The sequence below is a fragment of the Halichoeres trimaculatus genome, unplaced genomic scaffold, assembly GCF_033239565.1.
Source record: "Halichoeres trimaculatus isolate MK-OKI-2021-1 unplaced genomic scaffold, fHalTri1.1 fHalTri1_scaffold_1, whole genome shotgun sequence".
Classification (NCBI taxonomy): Eukaryota; Metazoa; Chordata; class Actinopteri; order Labriformes; family Labridae; genus Halichoeres; species Halichoeres trimaculatus.
Window position 1 is genome coordinate 29,775,814 of NW_027437179.1, and position 27,280 is coordinate 29,803,093.

Here is a 27,280-nt window from a genome sequence, read left to right on the forward strand (position 1 = left end):
CTTCATAATTTGCTCTCCCTCTCTCTCTCTCTCTCTCTCTCTCACACACACACACACACACACACACACACACACACACACACACACACACACACACACACACACACACACACAGGATACCACACCTATGCTTGATGAGTCACTTGATCTCTTAAGGCAGGTCACAAAAAAGTGTGACCTGCCTCAACAATTAAAATCGTGTGAGGATACATGTAGGTGAAGGTGTGTCAGTGGGTTCCAGTAAAGTCAGAGGATGTGATCTCAGTCGGCTGACGCAGCTATGACCCTTTGCTGTGCTAAGCCAAACAGTGGTGCTGGAGAAATCCCTCAGCCAGGGATATAACCCAGCTTTCTTACTAATAACATACAAATAACCTGTGTTAGGTTTTTGATAATAACTTGTCATGTTGCTGTAGCAACATTCTATAGTATGATTTTTTTGAGACAAAAAGGGAAAAATATTGCATATGATTTCAGAAATAAGTAATAAGCAGAATATTGCAGTTGGAGATTAAATCCCCAGTGTAAAGGGCCATGACAACTCACTAACAGTACCTTTCTGTGTTAGTATGTGTGTGTGTGGGGCCTAATGCTCCAAACCAGACAGCATTTTAAAATGGGGAGTCATAGGAGCTGCTTTACTCACACTCTCCACCTCCCTTCTCTCCAGGAGGGTGGTAGAAGGAGAGGCCCAGGGAGATAAGAGCGGCGATCTCCAGAATGATGAGGGTGACGTCCTGCAGGGCCTCCCATACCAGCTGCAGGAATGTTTTTGGCTTCTTTGGAGGTATAAGGTTTGCACCGTATAATTCTTTTCTCTTGTCCAGGTCAGTTTGGGCACCCGCGAGACCTGGGAAAAGAAGAGACAAAAAGATGGAGAAATGTATCACATTTATCTTTTATTATACACATTTTTGGATAGTGCATTATATCATTGTGTAATGCCCATTGGTGTGCATGATATTCTAAAAACACTTTCTGCAAAAAAGGTTAGGATAATGTTATTTCTCCGCAGGAGTCAATTAAGTATTTCTAATTCTGATTCCGAATGAAACTAATCTGTATTTTCATCATCATGTAAGTAACTCTTTGAATCTCCCAACCACAAAAAGTTTTTAAACGCTATAATCAGCATATAACTTCTTTTTACAACACTACTTTAGTCAAAAAAATCCAGAATCAATATCTTCTTTTACTTTCTCCATTTTTCTCTCTCTCAAACCACACAAACAATCCCTAATTACCAGTTTGACTCATGGCGGGCCACGGCACTGCATTCCTTATATAATTCTGCTCAAGAGATGAGGGCCTTGTTCTTTGACCTCATCCACCTCCTCATACACCATGAACTACTGTACACAAATATCTCCGGCTCCAGAGAACTTCATACTGGCTCCAGGCACAATTTACTTTTAGAATAGTGTCCATATTGTACTTATACAAAGCAGGATAAGTATATAATGTAGCAAAAGGGTGAATGGCAGCTGATGGCATTCTTGCTCAGAAACAATAACTGAAGTTTGTAAGAGAGTTAAGGTGAATTTAAAAGAGAGACTTGTGTTATTTTCCTTTTTCCCTTACGGATTAAGGTTAATTAGTTTTGTTAAGTTCATCATGTAATTTTTGTTCACTTATTAACACTTTCCAATAGGACGTAAAATGTAATGTAGTGTTATTTTAATGGATTAAAAATGTTATGTATGGTAAGTAGATCTGCAATCCTAACAGGAACAATGACTTAACTTTAAAACTCAGCAGTGAATAAGTGAAGAGTTGAACTTGCTGGCTACAAATTGCAAGTTGTGGTCAGACTGGTTGGTTAAACACTCAAACTTGAAACTGAAAAGTAAGTAACATGCTAAAGTTACTTGGGCTATCACTGTAATCACGCTGCTAGCTAGCAGTAATGATCCACAATGTTTGTTCACTCAAAATTCTGATTAATAGGGGGTGGGGTTTCAATTTTTTTTAAATTTATCAGATATCCAAAGTAATTTCCCTGCCGCAAAATGAACCCCTTAATGACTTTTTTATGAATTTGCGACACACTGCATCAGGTCTCAATGCAGTTGGGATGACCTACTACACTTATGCCTACGGATATGTATTCTACACATACCAAGGATCATATCAAATGCACTATGTTGCAATGTTCTGGTCAGAGGGTGGACTTGTATCTATAAATATCTATCATTTAGCTTATTGATAACTATTTTATGTGCCATATTCAAATTTACAATCTCCAATCAATTCAGCATCTTTAAAAATGCAAAAACACACAAAATAAAATTTAATATGTAATTGTAAATTAATTTAAGCAGTAAGGGGTTCATGTGTTTTTGTTCCTGTGGTGGGACAGGATGCGTCAGAATGTAATGCTAGTAAATGAAATGTGTTTTCCAAAAAGCAAAGAGGTCCCACACAGTCAGTCGAGGTTCCGACAGAGAGTAATTTTGGTCCTCTTTGTAAATCTCCATTTAAGCAGGTCTCATCTCACACATGAGTTTTCCTGTGATGACTCCGACTTGACTCAGATTTGAGAACTGGGAACTCAAGACTTGGTGACTCAACTATAACACTGATGACAGAATCTGAAGATAGCTCCACCAGTATAACAAAGAGCTTCTTAACTGATTTATTGGCCAGAGCATTACGCCTCAGAATCATCTGATTCACCATAAACAGACTGTTTTCTATTTCTAATTCATATTAAGGATACCAAATTTTATGGAATAGTAAAACCAACAGTGAAATCTAGAATTTCACATTCCCAGTAGCAAAGATGACTGTAAAAAAAAAAAAAAAAAAGCATCTTTGTGGAGTTTTTGCAATAAATAACTAAGGCTGAATTCTAAAGCTGAAATTTCCCCCTCTTTTATCATGTAAAGTTATAATGTTGGAAATGTATTGCTGTGGAATCCAGTGAGGTCAGTTCAATTAGGTCTTTAATTATGAATCACTTCCTAAAGGGGATCAAATTACAACCACATTTGAAAACTAGAAACTGCTGTTAACTTTACTACTTCTTCTAGATCAGCTCTTTCATAAGTCATGGATGGAGATAGCATTCACTGCACTAACAATTATGGAGATGTCTGCTCAGTATCATCAATTTAATTTACCAAAAAAGATTTTTATCAAGCCACATTATTGATTTCTATCTCGCTGTTTCCAGTAGACTGAGCACACAGAGGCACATCGTGTATACACCATCTCTCCCTCTCGCTCCCTCCCTCACAACCGCAGACATTACCACAGCATTATGTCATGCATGGTGCGTCACTGGGTCTCCCAGGAGTGGCCCTGAATTACACCTGATAACATCACTGCTGCTGCATGACACTGGATCAAATGTGAATGCATAAGACTGTGAGATGACTTATTAAAATCTGCAGAAAATATCCTGTGATCAGTATTCTGCTGATGTCGCCGGAGGAGAACAAAGAGAATGATGGAGTGTTCAAAAAAGCTACCCAGCTGCAAAAAAAAGAGAAAATAGGGAGACGAAACCGGTTTCTTTTTCATGTGGAGGAGAAAGCGAGCAGAGGAGAGGAAGAAGAAGAGGACAGAAGGAGGGCAGGCTGAAAAGAGAACAATTCCCAGCTCCTACGTAGGAGAATGCCCTGGTTACAAATAGATCAGGCTATAAATAGTCTCATTATCCATTCTCTTTTAATTGTCTCTGCCTGCTCTCCCATTGATCTCCACAGCACCCTGCATCACATCACACAAAAGCATGTCTGCATGTGATTGCAAGTATGTGTGCAAATGTGTGTGTGTGCTTTGTTCTGTAAGTCGTGACCACCTGCACGTGCTTAGTGTGTGTGTAATAAGGCTGGCCAAGCATGCCTGGGGTTGCTCCCGGTAACATGTTTAAACCAGAGCTCTTTTAATCAGGGTTTAGCCAGTTCCAGTTAGTTAGGTAAATACTTACACAACACACACATATGCACATGCACATCTTTACAAATAGCTCAGGCAGGACCCCTTCTATCTTATAAGCTGGGTAAACTGCATGTTGATTATGACATCCATGGATATTTCTGCCCAAAACTGCACCCACAGAATGCTTAAAGCTGTAGATACTAATCCTCAGTTTCCATCAGTCTAGAGACAGAGGAGCTAGTTACAGGATGTTAATGCACCATTCTGTACAAGCTTAACAATCATTTCACATTAAACTGACATATTACATGCTCCTAGAGATTTCTTCCATGTGAAGGGTGAGATAGTGCATCAGCTCAACATGACATTTAACCTTGTTAAATGTTTGATCAGTGTTCTCTTTAAATGACCTTGAAATTTGAGTGATGCAGTAATCAATCTCCAAAATCATTAAATTCCTGTTGCTTCTCGGAAAATCCTCTGCTACATTACTGTTCCTTCCTGGAGCACTGATTACAATGCTGCTCAAGATTCATTGGCCAGATTATGAAATATTGTAGGCTAAATACTGTCAGCCCACCTAACTGCTCTGGCAGAGGATTTTGAGGAGGCAGTGAGAGGGCAGAGAAACTGTGGCATTATGAAGATGAGTCACAACAATCTCACAGAGGATTAAGGCCGATTGCAGAGAAGTCTTTGTGCTGGAGCATTTTACCAAGTAGTAAAGCCTGGAAAAGACACACGTTAAGAACATGTAATGTCCAAAAGTACAAGAGCACAACCAAAGACCTGTGCTCCATAATACCTTATTTACTGTTTACTATTTACAAAGTCATTGCAAAAGCAATAAGAAGGATCTAACTTTAAAAGCCTGTTGGAAAGGAAATCTGAGTCCACCTATAAATAATAAAAAATGAGATGAGAGAGGATGCACTGTCATTAGGGTTAAATTGCAGTTCCCTTTTAAGATGGTAGACTGATGAACCTAAAACAAACTGTGGGCATCTGCTGACTCAGCACATAAAGTGAAAGGCCATTTACTGTGCCAGGAATGCACCCTGTGTTTTAATCTTATTTATGAAATTGGTTGTGTGCCATTTCACTACTCTCACATATTTTCAGATACTTTACCCTGAGTATGAGCCAAACAGGAGGCATAGTTTATACATTTAAATAAGTAAAGTTAGATAAGATTTTAAAAAAAATCCTGCTTAGCCACATTTAACTGCTCAACTATATTCACAAACAGTGTGAATGTTATAAATACGAGAACGGACGGTGCCTTAGCAAAGGCTTCTTTAACTGTCATAGTTCAAGGTACATTACATTACATTACACCTGCTTGTATGGTTTAAAAGACAAACTGTCTCTTAAATACTCCAGAAAAACTGATCATAGAGGTTTGTCATGGCCACAAATTACTGTTATTGATATTTAATTGAAAACTATTGACTGTTTAATACATAAATGTAGTCTCTGTGACATCACCCATCTGATTCTAAAGCAGAGTTTTAAAACCTATCAACAGTGAGTGCCGTGATAAAAATACAGACTTAACCTTGATCTATGATGCAATAAAAGAAGTGAGGCAGATTATGAGCCTTAAGTTGCTTTTTGCACCATTCTGTAAATACTTTTATTTTCCGTCAAAGATCCTTTTTTTTTTTTTTGAACAAGTGGTTTCTGGTACGCTTAAAGCCAGCCTCAAAGGAATGCTGGATCATTGTTTATTCTCACCACTCATTTTAAATGGTCAATGGCAAAATGGACCAGTACTTATATAGCACTTTTCTCGTCTTTCCGACCACTCAAAGCACCTTACACTGCTAGTCATATTCACCCATCCACACCACGTTCGTACACTGATGATTTTTTTCCCCATATAGAATAATGTAGCCATAAATAACCACAATTAGTTGCTGCAACAATATGGTTAAATATTGTTCCAAATTTGATAATTATGGGATGTTTTCATAGATCTGCGTATGTCACACATCTGTAAAACGGCTGTTCTGATTAAATGTCGTGTCCATAGACTGTATATAGAGTGGACAGTGTGGCTCCGCCATTTATCATGGTACGGATTTGAAGCCAAAATAACCCCGTCACAGGCACAGCCATTGGCAGCAATTGTAGCCAGAGTCTGCTCAGTAGAGACGATGAGGGATTCTGGGAGCTGCTATAGCTGCCAGTCATTGTTAAACCTTACGTAAAGCCTCCTTTTTAAACTTGTATGACTGAAAACGAAACTTTTCAGAAAAAAGAGGACTTGAATACAAGACAGCCAAATGCTTTCTTCAAATCATCACAACAATCGGACGTGAGAAACATTTCTACCAGAAGTATTAATTTTTAAAACTTGGACCACAACCCATCTGGAATGGCTGGAAAGCCGGATTTTCAAACCTATACTGCAGCCAGCCACCAGGGAGAGCAGTTTTTGTGGAGACCTCACTTCGAGCCGAGCAAGCTGACGTCCATTTTTTTTACAGTTTATAGCTGCAACTGAGGTTTGTTCTTTTGAATAGAATTGTTGGAAGGGGAGACAAAAAACAAAACAAAACAAAACAACAACAACAACAACAACAACAACAAAAAAGAGTGTCATTTGTTTATCTAACAATCAAAGACATTTAAAGCTAGGGCGAGAACATGCTATATAAGCAACTAAACTTATCATTTTAAAATAAATATATAGTTATTTTTTAAAAAAGCACAACAATTCAGATTTTATTACTACCAAATAATTTAAAATGCCTCTTCTTCACCCTTTAATCCACAGCTATCAGCCTATGAAACAATGCAGGATCTGTGACTCCAATCTACCCAGCCAATGCCTTGCATTCTGCTCCTGCATGAAGAAGACACAGAGATGTGGAAATAAACTGTAAACCTTCATTTCTGCACAAGAGGAAATGGGGTTTTGTTTTTTGGGGTATTTTTTTTGTTGTTGTTGTTTTTTGGTCAGGAGAACCATGTTGGCATATTTTAACAGTTGGCCCTTTTTCTGTCCAGGGCTAAAAATAGATCTCCATGGAAACACTATGCATCCCACACGTTGAGTGGAAATACCCACGACTCTGAACCCTGGAGAATGTGTGAATATGTAACTGTGGGTATGCATGTCTTTTGTGTCCAAGAACATGCATACACACATATATGTGCAAGTGTTTCAGTGAGGAAAAGGATGTAAAAGATGAAATAAAGCGATGACCTCCAAATGTCCTTGAGAAGCAGGATCCTGATGGAGGAGCAACAACAACAGCAACAAAAAATAAGGTTTAAGAATATAAAGAAATCTATAAAAATATCTTTACATGTACATTTCAGTGTGTCTGCCCTGGTTATCGCAGCACCTCTTTTTAGGGTTTAGTTTTATGTCTCCCTTTCTGTCTGAACTTTTTTCAATATGGCGTGCCACATTGTCCAAAAAACAAGTCACCATGGCAACAGGGTTCTAGGCGACCACCACCATCACCATCATCATCATCATCAGCTGCAGCATAACGACGCAAAATATTAATGCCTTTTTTTCCTGCAGTGAATCAATAGCTGCAACATGTATTCTCAGCTTTCACCATTTTGAAAGAAGCGAGGGGAAGAGACAGAGACAGGGAGAAGGCTGAAGTGTGACTCAGAGCGGCAGAAAGAAAGAGAAACTCTATGAATAATAACCCATCAGCGACTAAAAGGTGGATAATTATTGTGCTCTTATTAGAAGATGGAGTCACAGAGAAATGTGTCACACTGTCCTTGAGAATGACCTCCATAATAATGACACCATTTTATGCCATGAAAATAAAAAAAGACAATTGTTAGCGTGGGTGCAAAGGCAGAAAAAAAAGAGGGAATAGCTTGAAAGGGCAGTCATTAGAAAGATAATGAAGTTTGATACGTGGAGGTGAATGACATAGATAGAAGAAAGGAGAGAGATGGAGAGGAGTGAGTAAAGACTCAGCCAACAGGAAGGAGCACACAAAGACAACAGAAATTAAATCATGAAAAGACAAAATATTTTTTTGTATGCCTGAAGGTAATGCACCAAATGTGTTGAGCTTGTCTCTGTTTTTAATGACCATAGTTTTAAAAATATCACAATTAGAGCATTTGCAAATTCTTACCACAATAGCCCAGTTCTGTGATGAGATCCTTTTGTTCTGCAATCAGTTACTGTCTTCTTTAAGACATATATAGTCCTTGATTTTTTCTTCTCATGACAATTTAAATTGCCATTAGATTATTTAAAAATGTATTAAACCAAACAGATCTTTATGTATTTCTCGGTCACTCTCCTGTTTAATAGAATTGAATGCTTTGATATTACCATTGTGAGAGTCATCTGATTTGAGGACTGAAACCCAGTTTTGTTGAGTACAGTTTTCTGTTGTTGTTTTTTTTTTTTTCAAAACCTCCTACTTAATAATATATGAGCTATTCAGCTTCACTTTTGGTTTTCCAGGGTTCTGTGGTGTGGCTTCATTTCTTGAGTCAATTAACATTATGTAAGTCAAATCACTGATGCTCAATCATACATGTAAAATGCAAAATGTTCCCATATGATTTCTGTAGGAGAGTTGCTTATTGAGCAAGGAGGTAAGGAAACAAATGCCATGACCATGCATGTCAGTACTGTGATTTAAATATGGGATCTGGCTACTGAGGGACAGTCATCTTCTTCTTTCACTCACCAAAGGCATGTGAATCACGCCCAAACTTTGCAGCCGGTCCCAAAGGTCAAAAATGGTAATCCAGTTTAGAAATCTGTGTTAGAATCTGCAGGATTAAAGCTAGTTAGCTGACTAAACACAGTGACTTTTGATGTGTTCAAGTTCTGGTTGATAGAAGAATGGGTGAATTATGAAAAAGCAAATAACATCTCATAAACACAAAAAATACCAGTTCTGAGAAATTTTGGTAAAAAAAATAAATAAATAATGAAAATAATTATTTCTGTCATTTCTGCCAAATATTAAGAACGAATCCATCATAAATAAAGACTTAGGTCATTAAGGAGGCTCATTTAAGGTATTAATTTTAACAAAGAATTAATGAACCAATTCCAAAATTGTATTGTGAAAAAGTTTCCTTGTAAATTTCCAGTCAATGAAAAATCCATCAGAAGTGTGATTCACAGCACCATGTGAAAATATTGTTGCTTTATAAGTTTTGAAAAAGAGTAAGTAATAAGCAACTAGAGAGCAAACCAAATGTGTACATGGAGATGTATTCGTTGTCCCTGAGAGACAGCAGCAGGTAAAGGTGGTCAGTGAAAACCTGAGTAAGGCACTGTCTTGCGAACTGAAAAGGTTTAAAGCTGCTGACTCATGTCTGCTCACTCCTGCCTCCAGCAGAGAGGACACACAGGGATTCAGCCCAAATAGCTTTGAAAGTAAGTGAGATATTTTCCTAACACATAACGTACACATGTAAATAATTTTGTGTATGCCCATGCATGGCATTTTATATCTTTTCACTTCAGTAGTAATTCTGAAACAAACGGATTCAGTCAGTGGATCAGAGTGTATTCTGCAGACATATTAAATCTGAACAGAGCTTCAGTTTAAGGCATAATTGGGGATTATTGCTAAATTAAAGATGCACGTTCTTGAGGGGGGGCACACCCAGCACAGCAGGCCCACCCACTGCTTAATGAAGACCCAATTAAAAGCAGGATTTTTTTTTTTAACTTAATTGCATTTGGGCCGAATGTTTCGGGGAAAACATCAGGGAATTGATGATAGTGCAACATTTAAAACAGCAGGAAAGGGGTGTCACATCCTGTCATGTTGTAAGACTAGGTTTCAGTGTTTACAGAAGTTTAGTTTTTATGTGGTGTCCTCTTTGCTTTTAAGACTAATCTCTGCACCCAGCTTACATCGTGGTTCTGCGTGTTCTGATTCTCTGCACGCTCTGCACCCTATCATGACTGAGAGAACAAGAGGGCACGGCAGGAGGCAGGCAGGCTCTCTCAGTGACGATGAGTGGATGTGACATGTCTTCAGTGGAGCCAAACAGGCGAGGAGACATACTGTACTGGATGTAAACAAATGACAGGGGGAAATACATTCTCTCATTTCATGAGGAGTCACAGGGTCACACTAATACGTATAAATGCTCACACGCACAAACACACTTTGATCTATCAGCCATTCCCCTGCGGACAGCCCAGTGTACAGACTAATGGACTGGAAAGTGACAGTGAGCAATTCCTGACACCATGTCTTTACTATCACAAGTGTGCTGTGTGTGCATATATGTTCAAACGTGTGACACCATGCCACATCTTATGATATGTTTCTGCCTGTGCTAACAAAACGACACATCAGTCTACTGCTGCTGATGTATATTTTTTTAGTGGGGACTAGAAACAGAGTCTCCAGGACTTATTATACAGACAGAATCCAATTGATTTTACATACACTGCAAAAATATGATATCTGAAGGACTTGAAAAAGGAAAAGAAAAGGAAAGAAAAAGGAAAAATATCTGCTTGTGGTGTATAAAAACTGCAGTCAAGTTTCCCGAAAAAGGAGTAATGTCTTTATCCAAGAAACTAAACAAGCCATATTTCCTACACCATTATTTCTCTACTCTTTACACATCACTCAGGTGTCTCTTTTTTTTTAAATCTTGAAAAATGACATTTTCCTGGACTTTTCAAGTGAACTTGTATAATACTGAGTCAAATGAGCCCATTTTCAAAAAAAGAGTAAGAAACAACCACTTAATTTATTTTCGGTTTTGCAGTGTATGTTAATGTTTCTGTAATATTGCACTATTTGTTCCTTCTGTATAAAGGATCTTTGTAAAAGCCTCGCAACAAATTAAATCAAATGTATGTTGCAATTCTGAAAATAAAACATACAATTAGTGTGTGTTTGTTTGTGTGTGTGCGCACGTATGTGTGTGCGTGTGTGTGTTTGTGGGGGCAGCTGTACAAGTGGGTGAGTTTTGCTGTCACGCACTGTGCTCTATGAGTCTGACTCATGCGAGAGTGGAGTGAGAGAACACAGCTCACAGCTCTCCCTTTCTCTCTTAAAACACACAAACACACCTGCCACTCCACAAGCTAACCGTGTATTACTTAGTTTATAGAATATATGGACAAAAAATACCGTGGGCAGTCTTGCACGATGAAAGGTAGATGACAATGGTTTTAACGAAGTCTTCAGGTCTAAAAGACAGAATTATGCGTCCCACGTCCATTTCATAAGCTTTTGTGTTCTGACCTAAAGTACACATGCTGTTTTGTTTCTATGGCGACATTCCTCGCGGTTTATTCTACGATGTTGTGGAAAGAAAAAAAGATTATATAATGTTATGCAAGAAAAACAGGCTCCTACAATTAAATAAGAAAAAAAAAACAACACTCATTGACGTGGTTGGTGTGTGCAATTCATATCAAAGAGATTGAATTTTCCAAGGTTTCATTTACACCTCTTAGAAATCTTTTTTAGAGTCCTGGCAAGTAGCACACAGAGCAGCACAGAAGGGAAAAAAAACAGACACAAGCTGACAGTGACTCATATGGGATGAAGGCTGCAGTGCATATGGTCCTTATCAAAATTTATTAAACAGTCACACTAGTGTACAAATTCTGCGCAAGGGTGAGGGGTATTTTGCATGTGACCTTCACACACACACACAAAACAGTTGAAATTAAAAAAAAGTCTGCACAATAAGATCATGTCAGCATGATGCACTTCATGTGAGGCTGAGGTTTTAGGGAAAGACAACGCTTTAATATGCATTCAGCTCTAATGAAAAACTCTACTGATCTGTGTAATTTTGTGTAGAGCCTTTATTTGGGGGCAGGCTTATAATTGCCCTGCCACAAAGGGTTTTCGTTTTCTTCAGCTTCTGTTCCCATCTGAAGAGTCAGTCCTATCAGTAAAGTCTTCCTTGTATCTCTCATCACCCATTCTTCAGCTTTCTTTCGGATCAACCTATAGGGAACTACCGCCAATAAATGATTCACTCATGCATACATTCAAGCAGATCCTTAACTCTCCTCCACCTGCCATTATTCACTCAGCTTTTTTACCATCTTCTTCGGTAAGGAGTTAAAACTCAGTTAATATTTTTTTCCCTTCTCTTAAAAATCACTGAACAAGTGTCTCCCTGCTGGTTTTATTGCACAGTCTTGACAGCCTGACAGCAATCAGGTCCCCTTGTTTTCTCTGTGCTGCTATGGTGATCAGTAAATGAAACAGGTTGTGTATCAGTAAAAAAAAAAAAAAAAAAAGAAAGAAAAAACAGGTGCAGAGGCAATCTGATAACAATTAATGCAAATGGGTTTCTAATTGAGACCTGTCTTTATCTTAAGTTTTATAAAATATCTAGATCGGTCCAATGTGTTTGATTGGATAGGAAAAATAAATTCCTTAAAATATATGTCTATGTCAAAACAATTATTAGTGCTATAAAACAACTCCTAAATTCTTGTCTGTTGGATGACATCAACATTTTTTCTACTTGATGCACTGAAAGAGATTAATGGATCACAGGGCATATCAAGACTAAATCCTCTGATTAAATTTGTGTTAATGCCAGATTGTACTAACAGCAACAATAAACTATCATAATGAACAGGGCCAGGCCATACATCAACAGGTCAGGGGTTTCCAGTGGTCATTGAAGACATTATAGCTAAGAGGAAGGGCACCATGAGGGTAGAAGTCCACTGATTCTGTGGTTGAAGTAAGAAATTCTCGGCCTCCTGACTCCAGCAGTCAGCTGGTGTGTGCTGGGTGTAGTACACTACAGGCAATGTGTGCTGACAGGAGAGAGCACAAACGAAGCAAAGACTCACTGAGCACTGATCTAGAAGAAGTCTGGCAAAAGTATCTGGTTGCCACAAAATTATGGAAGGGGTGAAAGTTCTTACTTTGATCAATATTCAACAAAAATATTTTCTGACAAAAGTGTCTGTTTAACCTTCTTTAAGTAAAAAGATGATTTTCTTTATAATTTATTTGTAAATGAGCGTTCTTGTTCTAAGAACTGAGCCACAAACACTGTAATGTAAGCCAGATCGACTGCCCTACATGTGGACAAAACAATAATGAGACATCTGTTTACAGCCTCACTGTGTTTTTCTGTGTGTGTGTGTGTGTGTGTGTGTGTGTGTGTGTGTGTGTGTGTGTGTGTGTGTGTGTGTGTGTGTGTGTGTGTGTGTGTGTGTGTGTGTTTCCAGTAGTGACAAAGAAAGAAAAAAAGGAAAGGCTGTGCCAGCATGTTTAGAAACGACTGCTTAGCATTAAGGGTGAAGTGTGATAGGGTTAGTTACCTCATCCTGTAATTTCAGACTGTTCAACCGTTCATTCACCCGATCAACTATCCATCCATCGCCCAGTCCCTTAATCAGTACTCTATCTTTCATTAATATGTATGTCAGTCCAAGCTGTTAAGATTATTTTGGGGATTGTCTTATGGATGCTTCATTCAATAATCATTAAACTCAGCTCTCCTGAATTTCTTACCTGTTCATCTCACTTTCTCTTTTACACTTTCATGCATAAATGATGAAACACTCCTGTTCCTCAATCCATGTGTGACAGTTTGTAAATTAACAGAAGGACAATTGTATGCATAGCTACAAGAATCCAAAAACATGTTGACAGCTTTAATAATGCGAAGTATTGAGAGCTAATAAGTTACTTTAACTTCCAATTCAAAAATCTCCAAATAAACCATCAGTTAAGGCTCCATTTTCAGTCATTCTTCAGTTAACCTAGAGTGCAGTGGTCTTGAATTATACTGCATGCAAATAACAAGATTTCATGTATGTCATTTTACTTAACCCTGACACGGTAATTCCTGCACTGTGGCTTTAGCTAACCATTCCGATAAGAAGGAACTGCATCCCCCACCCCCTCACCCCAGCCTCACATTTTCATTACACACAGTGGGTGAACACTCACACAAATCAGTAACCCTCCAACCCCCGGGAATGAAAAGGGAGAGCGACCAGGGCAAGGAGGCTGAAAGGGAGAGTGACAGTGGTCTATCTGCTGTCTCCCATCTGGGCGTCAGTCTTTGGTTTCGCCTCGGGGGCTCAGATAAGCTCTGGACACAATAGGGGGAGCTATTAAAATTCAAACTACCTGAGAGAGTCATAAAAAAGTCATGATAGGTAAGAGAAATCTACACATTCTAATGTGCCCCTTATTGTCTGTCTGCTTGGGAGATCAGGAAACAAGCAGCACAACAGTGACAACTGTGTAAAACTGAACGTATGTAATCCTTATCATAATAATACTTGATTTGATTGCAGTGGAGAGTGGAGTATTGATCTCTGCAGTCAGGTTGTGATTGTAATGTGACTCAGCCCATGAAACCCTTTCATAAGATCAAACTGCTGCACCAATGGGTGTTTCTCCTTGAATATTACTGACATCGAATAGATATACTTACATGGTTTTCAGCACAATTGATTTTTCAGTGTCACTAATGTAAAGACAGTCATTTAGCAGGGGCAGAGCAGTATACCATATAGAAATACAAAAGCTCTAGCACCTCAGAGTGGAATCTGTACTTTTATAAAGTACTTGATGAGAGTGATTTGTGAATAGTTTTTTTTTTTTTGGGATTTAATAAATTCTGAACAGAAGTTGTCAGCTAGTGAGCTTTGAAGCTGACTTTGAAGCAGGGATTAACTGTTTTTTTTTTAACCATGTTTTGAAATGTCACAGTACATTAACCTAAGAGTTTCTGTTCTCCCTTTAAAAAAGGAGGTGTTTTATTATGTTGAGGACAACCTGTACAGAACGAAAACCAAGTGACACCTGTGCATGCTTACAAAAGTGCCAGGTGGCAACCTCCGCCTTATTTGTGTACCACCCCCGGCCCCCGACAGAGTCTGACAATGTTTAATGTAGAAGTATTTTTTAATCTAACTGCAAATACATTGATGTCATGGTGGCACAATCCATGGAAAAAGTGTTGCCACAACTGAGAAGAAAACACGTTTTTGTATTTATTTATTTATTTTTTTAAATGGAATAAAAGTGCATCCTGTTGTGACAGATCCCTACCGACAGTTGCATCTGGCAGTTTAAAAGTTGAACACTGATTTGTACATTGAACCTGTTTATACAAGACAACTGTCGCTGTTTGTCTCTGCTGACAGAGAATCCAGGCTGAAGTTGATTTCATACACTAAAAGATGCCACAGTTAGAGGGCAACGCCAGACCTATCAAATGTCCTGTTTTTGATTCACATTTGCTCTGGAGTCCATATTCACATTCACTTTGTCTTTCTGTTCTTCTCTTCATCACATTAAGAGAGAAAATAAAGTATGTTCAATTTTTGAACATACTGATCCAATAATAACTTATTGATACAATAAATATTTGTCAAATCAGTATTGACATGTATTTAACATATTTAGCACCATCAAATATTGGTTACAGCATGTGAGCATAAGCAGACATCGGTGTTTAAGGCCCAAGCCCCTAATGTGTCACGAATCTTCTGCAATGATCACCTCATCGTTTCAGCAAGTCCCAAGAAGATCTTCTGAAGATCTCATCTCGTTTTCTAAATGGACCATTTTGAGTGGACTACAGGCAGAGTCTGGGATGCTTACAAAATATGAATTTGTAGTGATTTGACAATCTGTACATTTTATATCAATAAATGTGTTGTGATCACAATAATCTCAAAGCCATTATTACTATTTGGACAAGAATTGTATCACAAAAGTATCGCTCAAGATTGTGTCACCTCTGAAGTCGATATGATAGGTTTTCACATTTAGCACTGTCTGATTTTGGTGCGTTGATCACAGACCTTAGCGTAGGTGTATCGATCTTGGAAGCAACAAGTTTTCAGACTATCCTCTACCTTTGTGCAAATGGTCACAGCAAGGCGGGATACCATTTAAAAGGTACAGAGAAGTCACAGTTTGAGTTAGAGTAAGACTGTACTTGTTTTGCTTTCCTCCTCTTTTCTGTTGCTGCTGGGATGTTATAGATTACTCTCCCCCACAGCTTGTGTAAACACAAAGTTAGGAGATAGCTACTCTGTGCCCTCAAGCGAGGCTGGTGGCTGGATTTGGTCCAAGACGGTTTACGTGCCCTTGAGAAGGTATGCTGCCTGTCTGTGTTGGCAGCAGTGGTACCACCCTTATTCTGCCCCACAGCGGGAGAAAAGAGAGCAGAGAGGTCAACTCAGGAAAAGAGCTGACATGGAGAGAAACAAGCCGGTTATAGCCCGGGACTCTGCATATTCAGCTAAAAGCCTCGCCATGCCTGTCAACTCACTATACATACTCTTGGCTCAAGCAGCCAGTTCAGATTCAGGACATTTCAGAGGACAAGAAGTGGATACGAAGGAATGAGATGTATGACAGCAACCTAGGACAGAGAAGGATTTGAAGATGTCAGTTTCCAGCAGTGTATTTTGAGGATTTTCACCTGTCTTAAGACAGACTTTCCTGGCAGGATGGAACCGGAGTAATGAGGGGTTCCTGTCGCATGATAGTAGAAAACTTAACATGACATTTGACTCTACTCCCTAAACTAGCACAGGCATTGTACATTACAAGAGTAAGATTAATAGTTTCTAACTCAATAAATGACAAACAAGGAGGGAGAAGCTCATTGTGCTTTGAGACAAACGCATGAGGAAGATGATTTCATTATGGCCAAAGTAACAGTACATTTTACAGAATGGGGACTTTTCACTGCCCCTAGACCCAAACCCCCAGTGAAGACCCCAATAAGGTAAGATCAGATCTGAATGAGATCAGATGGGAGGCAAAAATATTAAAATTTACTGAACATGAAAAGTCAGTATACAGCAATAACTGGGTTATTTTGCATTATAAAAATCAAATGTTACCATGTTTTGGTGATGCACGTGGATACTTATTTTCCAGGGAAGCTAACCTCAGCAGTTGTTTTCCCACTGACTCCCAACCTGTACGTTACAGTGTTATGTACACTCACAAAGGCAGACATACTGTACACTGCTGTGAGTCAGCACTAGGCTCCATGGGAACAGGCCAACGAAGTCTGGTTTTTGGCATCTGTCTCCTTAATTCAGTCAGGCATCTCTCGGGACAGCTGACTTCACTGCCGGCCATGTACATGACTGTGGGCTGGTGTGTTTGTGTGTGTGCCCATTAGTATATGAGCGAGTGTCTACATATCTGGCTGTGGGAAAATGGGAAGCTTTCACTGCCTCAATAACACAGTACTTTGAGAATAAAAAAATAATAAGCAATGCACCTAATGTGCTGCACGGAATATTAGAAACTATTTCCTGGTATAGCTGCAGCTTTTGTATTGATGTAAACTGTTTTATAACATGAACAATCATCTACAACTCGTCTAATGCTTGTTCTGGGAGTAGAATATTTCTCTAGTGGAAAATCAATGTTTCCAGCTGATATTCATCACTACTGATAAAAAGGTACAGGGTAAAGCTTACAAATAATTTATGACTTTAAGGACAAAATGAGTCTTCCTCGAGTCTAGCTATGTATTTCAGTGGGTACCTAATGGATACAAGATCTTTTTAGGACCAAGACCTTATTTAATCCCTGTCTGGGAAGCTAGCCCACATTGTGCTTCTCCAGAGACGGTAATCAAACCCTGATATGAAAGCCTAAGCATCTGAGAAGTGATTGCACTTCAAAACCCATCCCAGCAGAAATGTTCACAAGCCATTAGTATTTTTTCCCTACACCTGCTGGTCCTTTTTTGTGTGGAGCTGCATTAAAATACTGGCACAATGTGCATTGAGCTATACAAGGGGTCTATGTATTTGCACAACAACTGTATTAATGACCAACATTATTTTGTCTTTTAATGCCTGACAGATGATAAAAAAAAAAAAAAATACTTGAGGATTTTTCGGTTTTATGCTTCTAGGACCTCCCTTTTTTATCATGACAACAAATGTGCAGTTATTGATGAAGATTTATTCGTTGACATCCAGAAGTTTTGCAGTTTTCTTTAAGTTAATAAAAAAGTATAAAACACCTGTTGGACTGATTCTAAATGGCTTATTGAAGCTGAAACATGGGGTTTTTCATCGAAAATTTCCTGAAAAGTTGTTCCAAAAAACAAGAGTTAGAAATGTTTTGATATTGGCCGCTGTTATTTACAACATGGAAAAGCAATTCCAGTGTAGTAGAAAGTGTAACAATATTCAGCACAAATAAGTGTTTGTTGTCGTTGTTTTACTGCACTTAGTTTTAAGGCTCTCTTTTAAAAAGCCAAAGAAATGAAATGATGTAAAAGGTGAAAACATTTAATGGACAGATTGTTTTCTCTAAATTGGAGCAGAGGCCTTTTCCTCTAATTCAGAGACATGCTGAAGTACTCTTGTGACCAAGATCTCAGTTTACATCTGCATCACCAGGTAACATGGGATCTTCAGAGTTGAGTCTTGTTCTGCCTATGTAAACTCCAGGTTACAAAGGGGTCCTCTAATGTCTACAGTGACACACCAGGTCAAGTCATTCTTAATTTCAACAACACTAATTATTTGGTTTTAGCTTTAAAGTGTGTTCCTTTCTATACCCATTGACCCAACAGCTGATCAGTGCACTAAGGGCAAAGGAAAAATCCAGAAGTTGCTTCATTCATCCATCCTCTACCGCTTATCCTGCTCAGGGTCGCGGGTGGCTGATGCCTATCCCAGCTGTCTTTGAGCGAGAGGTGGGGTACACCCTGGACAGGTCGCCAGTCAATCACAGGGCTGACACACAGAAACAGACAACCTTTTATGCGCACACTCACACTTACAAGCTATTTAGAATCAACAGCTAACCTGATGAGCATGTTTTGGGGCTGTGGGAGGAAGCTGGAGTACCTGGAGGAAATCCATACATACACGAGGAGTACATGCAAACTCCACACAGAAAGGCCCACTTTGCCTGAACTGAAATTCAAACTGGTGACCGCCTTGCTGTAAGGCAACATTGCTAAACACTGCAGCCGTGCAGCCCTGTGTTGTTTTTCAGTTTAAAACCAGTAGCTTTCTGACAGCACAGTGATGTGCTGAAATTTTCTGAGTACAGCCTTCACTTACAGTGACACAAATCTTTGGGCTTAGCTTAATTACCTGATAAAATGGACCCTGTCTGTTAGGATCTGTGGCTAAGCTTCCTTTGCAGTTCTCCACCCAATTTCCGAGGGGCGAATCTGACTGGGATCTCCTGGGAGCACTCAAAACTGACAAGTTTGTTTCCATGACCAAATCTATGGATGCTAACATTAGCTTAGCTCAAGTGAAGAATTCCTTCAATGCATTTAGCCAGGCCTTACAGAAAAAATCTCAAAGCAGAGTTGATATTTTTTTACACATATTTCAGTGTTATACTTTTTATGTTGTGTATACTACATCTTAACTTTTGAGCGATGGCACTGTTTTTTTAAAGGCACTTTTTTAATTGTCCTACTGACTCAAATTCAGATGTTGAATTAATTTCTGGAATGTGTTGCTTTTATCCACAACTTGAATATTGGACTGTAATGAAAGACACTACAAAGATAGACACTGAACGGGTTTGTTGAGCTCAAGCTGGTTGGTTTTCTTTTGGAGTAAAGAACATTTACAGCTCGTCCCAAAATCATACATTTTTTGCTTTGTCATTTTTACGTTGGCTTTTCAGATGATTAGAGACTGCTAATCTAAATATATGAGTTAAAAGGAAAGGTGTTTTAGAAAATAAATTAGTCCTTGCATTTAACGGATGTATATGATTAATCTATTGGTATCATTAAAAGTCTATTTACCAACAGTCAGGTTTTTTAAAGACATACCATAACAGGTTTGCCAAACCAGTCCTTATGACTTTAACACATGCCTTTCTCTAATAAATCTTCTTAAGGCTGCACATTCAGAGCTGCTGGAGGTGACTGACCACTGTGCTACAACACTGCTTAAGCCTGCCTCAAGGTCACGGCTACTACACTGCAGGACACCTGTGTGAGTACTGGTATGGCTCCCTTGCAGAGCAAAATGGCTGTGTATCATTTATAATCTGTCCTCTGAGAGTAATGTCTCCCTCTCTTCTTCACTGACTCCTATTTCCTTTTCCTTCTTTTTCTACCTCCTCTATCCTTTCACAGAGTCACTAAGTAAAGGGGGAAGGGAGTTGCAGAGCAGGAGAAATTGTCCTTATTAAAGAGACCACTGCTCCATGTGATAGATCCCTTGTGGGACATAGATTAAATAGACTGCGTCAGAGGGGAACGCGCTTGCGGTGCTGCGACTGGAGAACGCGATAAGTATGATCATTGGGTAGGGAGGGAGGAAGGGAGAAAAGAGAGCAAGGGGGAGAAATAGGATGAGGGACAAACAGACAAGAAAAAAAGGAGAGGTGTTGGATAAAAAAACAGGGTTGAGATTAGATGATGAGAATGTGCAGAAAATGTCGGAGACACCAGACTGAAATGTGGACTTTATTTCAGGGGAGGGATAAAAAAAGATTAGAAGGAAAACAAGCAGAAGCCGGGTGTGAATGAAGGAAAATGAGAAGAAGCTGAGATGAAATGAGAGAGAGAGGGTGTTTTTTTTTCAAGCAAAGTCTGCAGGCACAGAGAGGATAGAGGGAGAAGCAGAGGAGAAGATGGAGGTGGATGACAGATGCGTGGGGCAAACTGTTTCCTGAGTTATGTATAGAACTCATAAAGGCTTCGTCATGGGAGCAGTGGAGAGATATGTAGGAGGAAACAGAAGAGTAATAGTAGCACAGTCTTGATAAAACAGAGGACGACAACAATGTTTTACGTATGATACAAGATGGACATGAGGAAGAAACAGCAGTGCTGGGAATAAGGGATAAGAGGGAAAATAGGAGTGTGCGTTTATTGATTTCTATGCAAGAAAATCTTTCATTACTTTTTTTTTCTGTCTGCTTCATTTTTTTCTTTTTGATCTCAGACTATTCCTTTTTCTGCTCATCAAACACACACACACACACTCACACACACACACACACACACACACACACACACACACACACACACACACACACACACACACACACACACACACACACACACACACACATACAATCCTCCATCTGTGTCCTTGCTGTCAAAGCAATGTCACTGGAGAAAAATGGACTCAAACAGACAAATCCCTGGAAATAGATTAATAGGTTTATATACATTGTGTGTGGCACTGATGCGTGTGTTTATGTGGAACGACGCTTATGGTCTGTTGTTGCTGTGTGTACCCTGCAAAATGTGGCAGTACACAGATGGTTATACTTGGTCAACTAATCACTTCAATATAAGAATACAACCGGAGAAAAGATCATTTCTGTAGCCCCCTTTCCTCTACTCCCTGTTTCCCCTCCCTCTTTAGCTGTCCTATTAAATGAAGAGCAAAAATGCCCCCCTAAACATACTGGGCTTTTAGCAGGTTCCCTTCGGTCCCTCTGGTACCACCCTGGTAGCTTTAAGTGATTAATTGCTAGGGGGAAAAAAAGGCTCCATGCTTCACAAACCCCTTTCCTCCAACTAGCCAGCCCTCTGGACGACTGTTGGGACTAGAGTTGTGGTCAAACCTCTGTGTTTGAGCCCTGCCCCTTGGGATGGGTACCTTTCTATTTTGAAACGATTAAGTCCAGATGCCCTGTACCTGGTAATCAGTACCGGTACTCAACAGTACAAATTTTCCGTACTTTTTTGTGTTTATGAGGTAAAAGAAATTTGTTAAATAATAGGATATAGTTTTTTAATTTATCATATTTATTCTTCAATATATAACCTTGCAATGCTGTGTTCATGTCCAGCATGGAAAAACGCCTACTCTTCCACTCCCTTACAGCCACAAGGATGCATTTAGGTACCTAAACATGGAACCTTTTGATTTTACGTGAATCGGTACCCGGTACTCTTGACAGAGTTCGGTTGCTACCTATAAGAGTGCCTAATTCGGCACCCACCCCTACCTGCCCCTCCAATGTTTCAAGAACTAGTTAGAAAATCCTGACGTGACAAACACATCATTCCAGCAAGTCTCATGAAGGGTTCCAGTTTGTTTAATATTTCCATTACAATGGGACTTTTTTTGGTTTCTTCGTTGATGCACCTCAAGTGTTTGTCTCTCTACATTATTATCGATACCATCCACAGATCTGAAAAGAATGCATCAAACAAACTATTAGAACAAAATAGAAAAGACCCTGTCTTATATTTTAGTTGTCAGTCAAAATTATCTTTTATGTGGGCAGTTTCTGAAGCATTTCACATCCATCTATCTGATTACAAAAGAGCACCACCTGTATGTTGGTGTGATGCTGTAACTGTTACAAACAATGACTGTCCTCCAGGAAAGAGTAATCTTTATGAAAACACCCACCAATGCTGACGGCAGCCTGAAGGGGTACAGAATTAGGCTGAAGCGACCACCTCACACACTTGTATATCCAGGAAAATCCCTGCTGTGGTATCAAATCCTATTCTGATAAACAAGTCAAGTGTTCACTCCATTGAGTGGTCTGTTAACAAAAAACCATTAACAGCCTCCTCCCATGAGGAATACAGGGTGGATGATGCATCATGTGGACACGACCCACGACTGTCATTACTGCCACGGGAAGCAAAGCAGAGGAATTCCCCACAGGGATGTGCAATGAACACAACTGTCCTAAATCAACACATTGTCACCTACGTTTAAGGACACCATTTTTTCTCCTTGAAAAAGCTGAGCCGCAAATTCATGGATTGGATTGTGAGGCTTATGTGGAAGTGCAAAAGAACTGCAGTTCCTCAAGTGTCCACTTGAGGCTGGCCTGAAAAGCCAACAAGCACCATCAGAGTACATTTTTTCCAATGCCTACTCTTGCAGCAGAAAGAAACATGTTTGTTAAACTGCGCAGAACGTACAGTTTTCACTGATTCATTAGTTGGGATGAAGTCAAACAAAGTTTTGTGTAATTATTATTAGGCTATAATTAGAAACATGACTGAGCTTCCTGACAAGTTGACATGTTGTAGCTCTCTATATTTTTGCCAGTTTCTTGACTTTGAGCTGTCTTTGTTGCACTTGTCCTTTAGTGTTGTCTCTATAAGATTAATACAACACTAAAGAATATCAGCGCAACGTGTCTCCAGATATCTTTGATAGTTTAGGGAAAAGCGGGGAGACAGTGCACTACTTTTGTAACACAATTACATTGTTACCAACTTAGAAAAAGAAGTGAGAATAGAAGAGAGGGATGATGAAGGTTATAGATGTAGAGCAGGTCTATTTAGGCTACGCTGTACACAGGCCCACTGGGAAACCGGCATCCGACCAGCACACAGAAATAGAAATGGGAACAGAGGAGAGAAAGAAAGGAGGAGAGGTGAGGTGTGGTGAGACAGAGAGTGGGTGATGGAAATAGAGAAAGAGACCGGGCACGTGAAGGGTTGATGAAGGGGAGGTATATAGGGGACAGTAAGGAGAAGTGTGAAGAAGCAGACATGTATAGTTGACTTTAAAAGTGGGAGGATTTTTTTTTTTGCCTATTCTTCTTTTAAAACTTTGGGTTCAAAGACAGTTTGATATAGATTTTCTCATAAAGTACTTTTCCTCTATGCCAAGACTAAAGGAAGTCATCAATTTCAGTTTCATCTGTGCAGAAAAATGGGTTGTAACTGGAGCAGCTTAGCTTAGATACCAACAGCTGGTCTGACTGACTGCAAGAAACAAAACAAGTTAATTTTCCTCAAATCTTGTTATTATAAAGAATTTACCAGTTTCACAAGTCATGGACCTCAAGTTTGAATGATTTCAACTTCTGGGGGAAAAATGTCTGGACTTTTTCCATTGTCTAAGTATTTTTGCATCCATTAGTCTCTCGAGTGCTGTTGCTATGGAGAAAGGGTCACTTAGTTGTGAAAAACACAAACTTAAAAAACTCTTTCAACTGAGAAAAAAACAACTTAGGAAAAAAGGACCAGAAATAAAAAGTTAAGTGATTTCAGAGGCTGATGGTCCCTGCACCACACTCAATTTTCTGTTGGCGAATTTAAAAGCCGGAAATGAGCTGAGCTTTCACAAGGACAGTCATTTCCAGGTCATCCAAGAAACAGATGCACACACATTTAGAGAGCTCAATTTGGGGATGATTACTGTGTCAATATCACTGGTGTGGCTGGTGATGCATCTGGTATGAACTAATCAAAACTGGCTGGTGTAAAATAATTGAATTCAGAATTTTAGTCACATTTTGGGAAGTTTGTAAATGGTGGACAATGTGTTCATGTGTAGCAGGAGGAATATCATCAAGACCAAGGCTCAAAGATGCCTGTGAGGGCAGTGAAAAATATGACTATGAAAAAAAAAGGTTTCTATTGTGTCCAGTTTGGATAAACTACAAGTTAATTCAAACTGCAGGTATTTACTCTTGGATTGAATTCATATTTCTAATTAAAACTCATTGCTTTATTTATGTCTTTAGCAAATACAGTCTCTTCAGCACGCCTGGTGGCACTTTGTTCATTCACCTTGGAGTGTAAAGCCATTCTAATGTGCAGCTCTGCAGACAGTAAAAATGAAGTTATAAAAAAGGTGACTTTGGCAGTTATGAGGCTCATCTTTCTGAAGCTTCAGCAAGTCTTCTGCTTTGAAGTGGTTGGAAGTGAAGAGAAATATGAACTCTGAAGAGATTTTTCTGAACACTCACTGTTCAGTTCAACTATTACGTTGCTTCACACAAACATGCAGTCATATCTTAATTGCCTAAAATGCTTACCACTGAAGTTTTGTGGGTTGGGATGTCTCCTAGTCTATAATGTGGTTTCCACTCATATCTATATTTACTCCTTCTTTCCCGCACAGTCTTTCTAAGTACACTCCAACCCTCCCTTTCTCAAAACATCAAAGACTATCGATGCCCTAAGCACCTCTTCATCCTCCTGACTCTTGAGGATTGGCTTTGCCCTGAGCACTACCTCACAATTCTTTGCTCCCTACCCAGAAGCACCTGCCAATGAGTTGCAGCTTTCTACAGTGTCAGCCGCTCGCAGTCTAACTATTTTCTCAACAGAACAGTTGCGCTGTAAGCACCCACCAATCGCCTTTTCTCCTATCTCAAGAGAAGCAGGTCATTCCAGGAGCAATTTCCTGCTGTCCCTTCTCGGAAATTTAGTTGTAGCCTGACATCCCATCTGGCCCCTGAATGACTCATGCCGTTCACCTGCTGGCTGCCTGGAGGAAACGCAAGCTCCCTCACCCCACAGTCACCTACAAGGCAGCACACAAGTAACTACATCCTGGGTGAAGGTACAAGGTTGCAGGATTCTGCAGTAAGAGACAGTCATTCCATGAATATTAAGGAGGTACATGCAATCATTTATTAACCATTTATACCAACTTCACTGTGATGTTTTAAAGTATCTAAATGGGTTTTAATCAGGAAAATTGTATTAAACTTCTCAAGGATGTTCAGGTTGCAGCCTAAAACGTTATAAGGTGAGGACATAGTCTAACTAGCATCAAACACTTGTGTCTGAAGAGGCATTTTGAAGTCAGAAGATGTCAGTGGCTATGTTGAGAATGGGGACCCAAGCTAACTTTCAATCAAAGCAGAAGCTGGCTAAAAGGTGGAGCCTTTAACTTTTGGGCAGGTAGCAAAAATATTCCCTCATGCCTGTCAACTTTAACGAAAAAAGAATTGTCCAATGAGATTTTTTTTATGAATTAAGAAAATAAGTATTGAAACCAAAATCTCTGTGTCACACGTTTGTGTAAAAATTGACATTTGAACATGATGCCTGATTGGGGTTCTTTGGATTTAGGGTGCAATCACACTGGCATTCCAAACCGTGCCGTGCTTCAGCACGACTGCCCCCCTGCAGTGCTGTTGCCTCACTGGAGAATAAGGCCAGCGGTCACACTATTCCAATATGAACCAGACTTTAGCAGGTATCACACACACGCATGGCCCGCCTACGTCATCATAAAGCGCCTGTTTCCATGAAGCGCAATCTCATCAGAGTCAGCACAATGAGACACAGAGAACACAGATACAACTTCAGACACTTTTTTAATTTTAGTAAGTTGTTTTGGCCTGACACAGCCCTCTAGCACCCTGCTACTGTTTAAAATGATTGTTACGAGATGCGCTTGCGGTGATGATACGTCATGGATCACATGTGATGTCCACATGCTTGTGCTTGTGCATGAAGTGAACCATGCTAAAGCCTACCTCTCCGAAACATGCCAGAGCAGAGAAGTGAACCGTGCTCAAGCACGGCATGGTTGCAGTCACACTGGCCATTCAAGACGTGCTTTAGGGCTGAAGCGTGCCTAAGCACGACACGGTTTGCCAGTGTGACCGCGTCCTTAGTAGCCTGCCCCAAGTGGACACTAAAGGAAGTGTTTTTGTTGTTGCTGTTGTAGTTGTTGTTTTTACATGAGGTAAATTATTGGTTTAAATCTCAAATCATATTGTTATTTTACATCTCAGGGTTTGAATTTGAGAGTTTTTCATGGATGCTTATGCGACTTAAAGAGATTGAATAATATTGTAAATACAAACATTTTCCCTGAAACATGACTATTGTTTTTGTGCTATTCTGTTTTTAAGACCTTGATTTGAATTTTTTCCTTTTTATGAAACGGTTTAGCTTGAAAAGGTGGTTGAGTTCCCCAGATACCATTTCTCAGTCATGTTTTAAAAGGACAAATTTCTGGTTGCTGGGTTTTTTTCTCTTTGTACTTCAGCAACTGTGTACCTGGAGCTTACTGCCTGCTGTATCTCAACACATGTTGTTTCAAGAGTAAATTCTCTGCTGGTTTCATTACTGCAGTGAAAGAGCCATTACACATATATGCTACATAATACACTAAAGCCATTCACAAACTGTCAGTATCATGTGAAAGAGCTGATATGGGCGATAGTATACAGGGCTAATAGGTCAAGCGTGCTCAGGGCCTCTTACCATCAAACGCAGGCCCCAGGGACACGTACACATTACACACAGCACACATGATGACAGCCAGCCATACAGAATACCTTCAAGGATAATTACCATGATCATATTTCTCAGGTAACATATGTTATGCGGGGCAACAACAAGTCACGAGAGGATCCGCACAGCATAAACATGAGAACACTTGGGATCTGTAGAGCAAATAGCTACAGACATCATCAGTCAGTTTCCACTTTGTGAATGTTCACTCCTGAGATAAAATATTTCAAAATGATGTGTTCTAATTATAAACATAGATGATACATAGGGGCATCTTGCCTCTTGGCAGTAGGGCAGTGTTTTGACCAAAACACAGGGAACTTGTGAAAAGGATTCAACGAAGCCTTGTGGTTGCATTTTTTTTACACTGTAGGGTACTGCACAAGATTCTCCATGTTTATCCAACACACTTCAGAACAATTAACACACACATTAGAGATTGTGTTTTGAATAATACAGTAGG

General features: G+C 39.5%; 1 protein-coding gene across 12 annotated transcripts in view; it reads right to left on the reverse strand.

The window, feature by feature from the left end:
• Nucleotides 1–27,280, reverse strand: part of atp2b2 (ATPase plasma membrane Ca2+ transporting 2) — a 141,477-nt gene that overhangs the window by 43,927 nt on the left and 70,270 nt on the right. For all 12 annotated transcript variants that reach the window (XM_074678874.1, XM_074678902.1, XM_074678885.1 and 9 more), the window contains exon 3: nucleotides 647–850. In XM_074678874.1, the coding sequence (XP_074534975.1) occupies nucleotides 647–850 (204 nt within the window). The remainder of the gene's footprint in view (nucleotides 1–646; nucleotides 851–27,280) is intronic.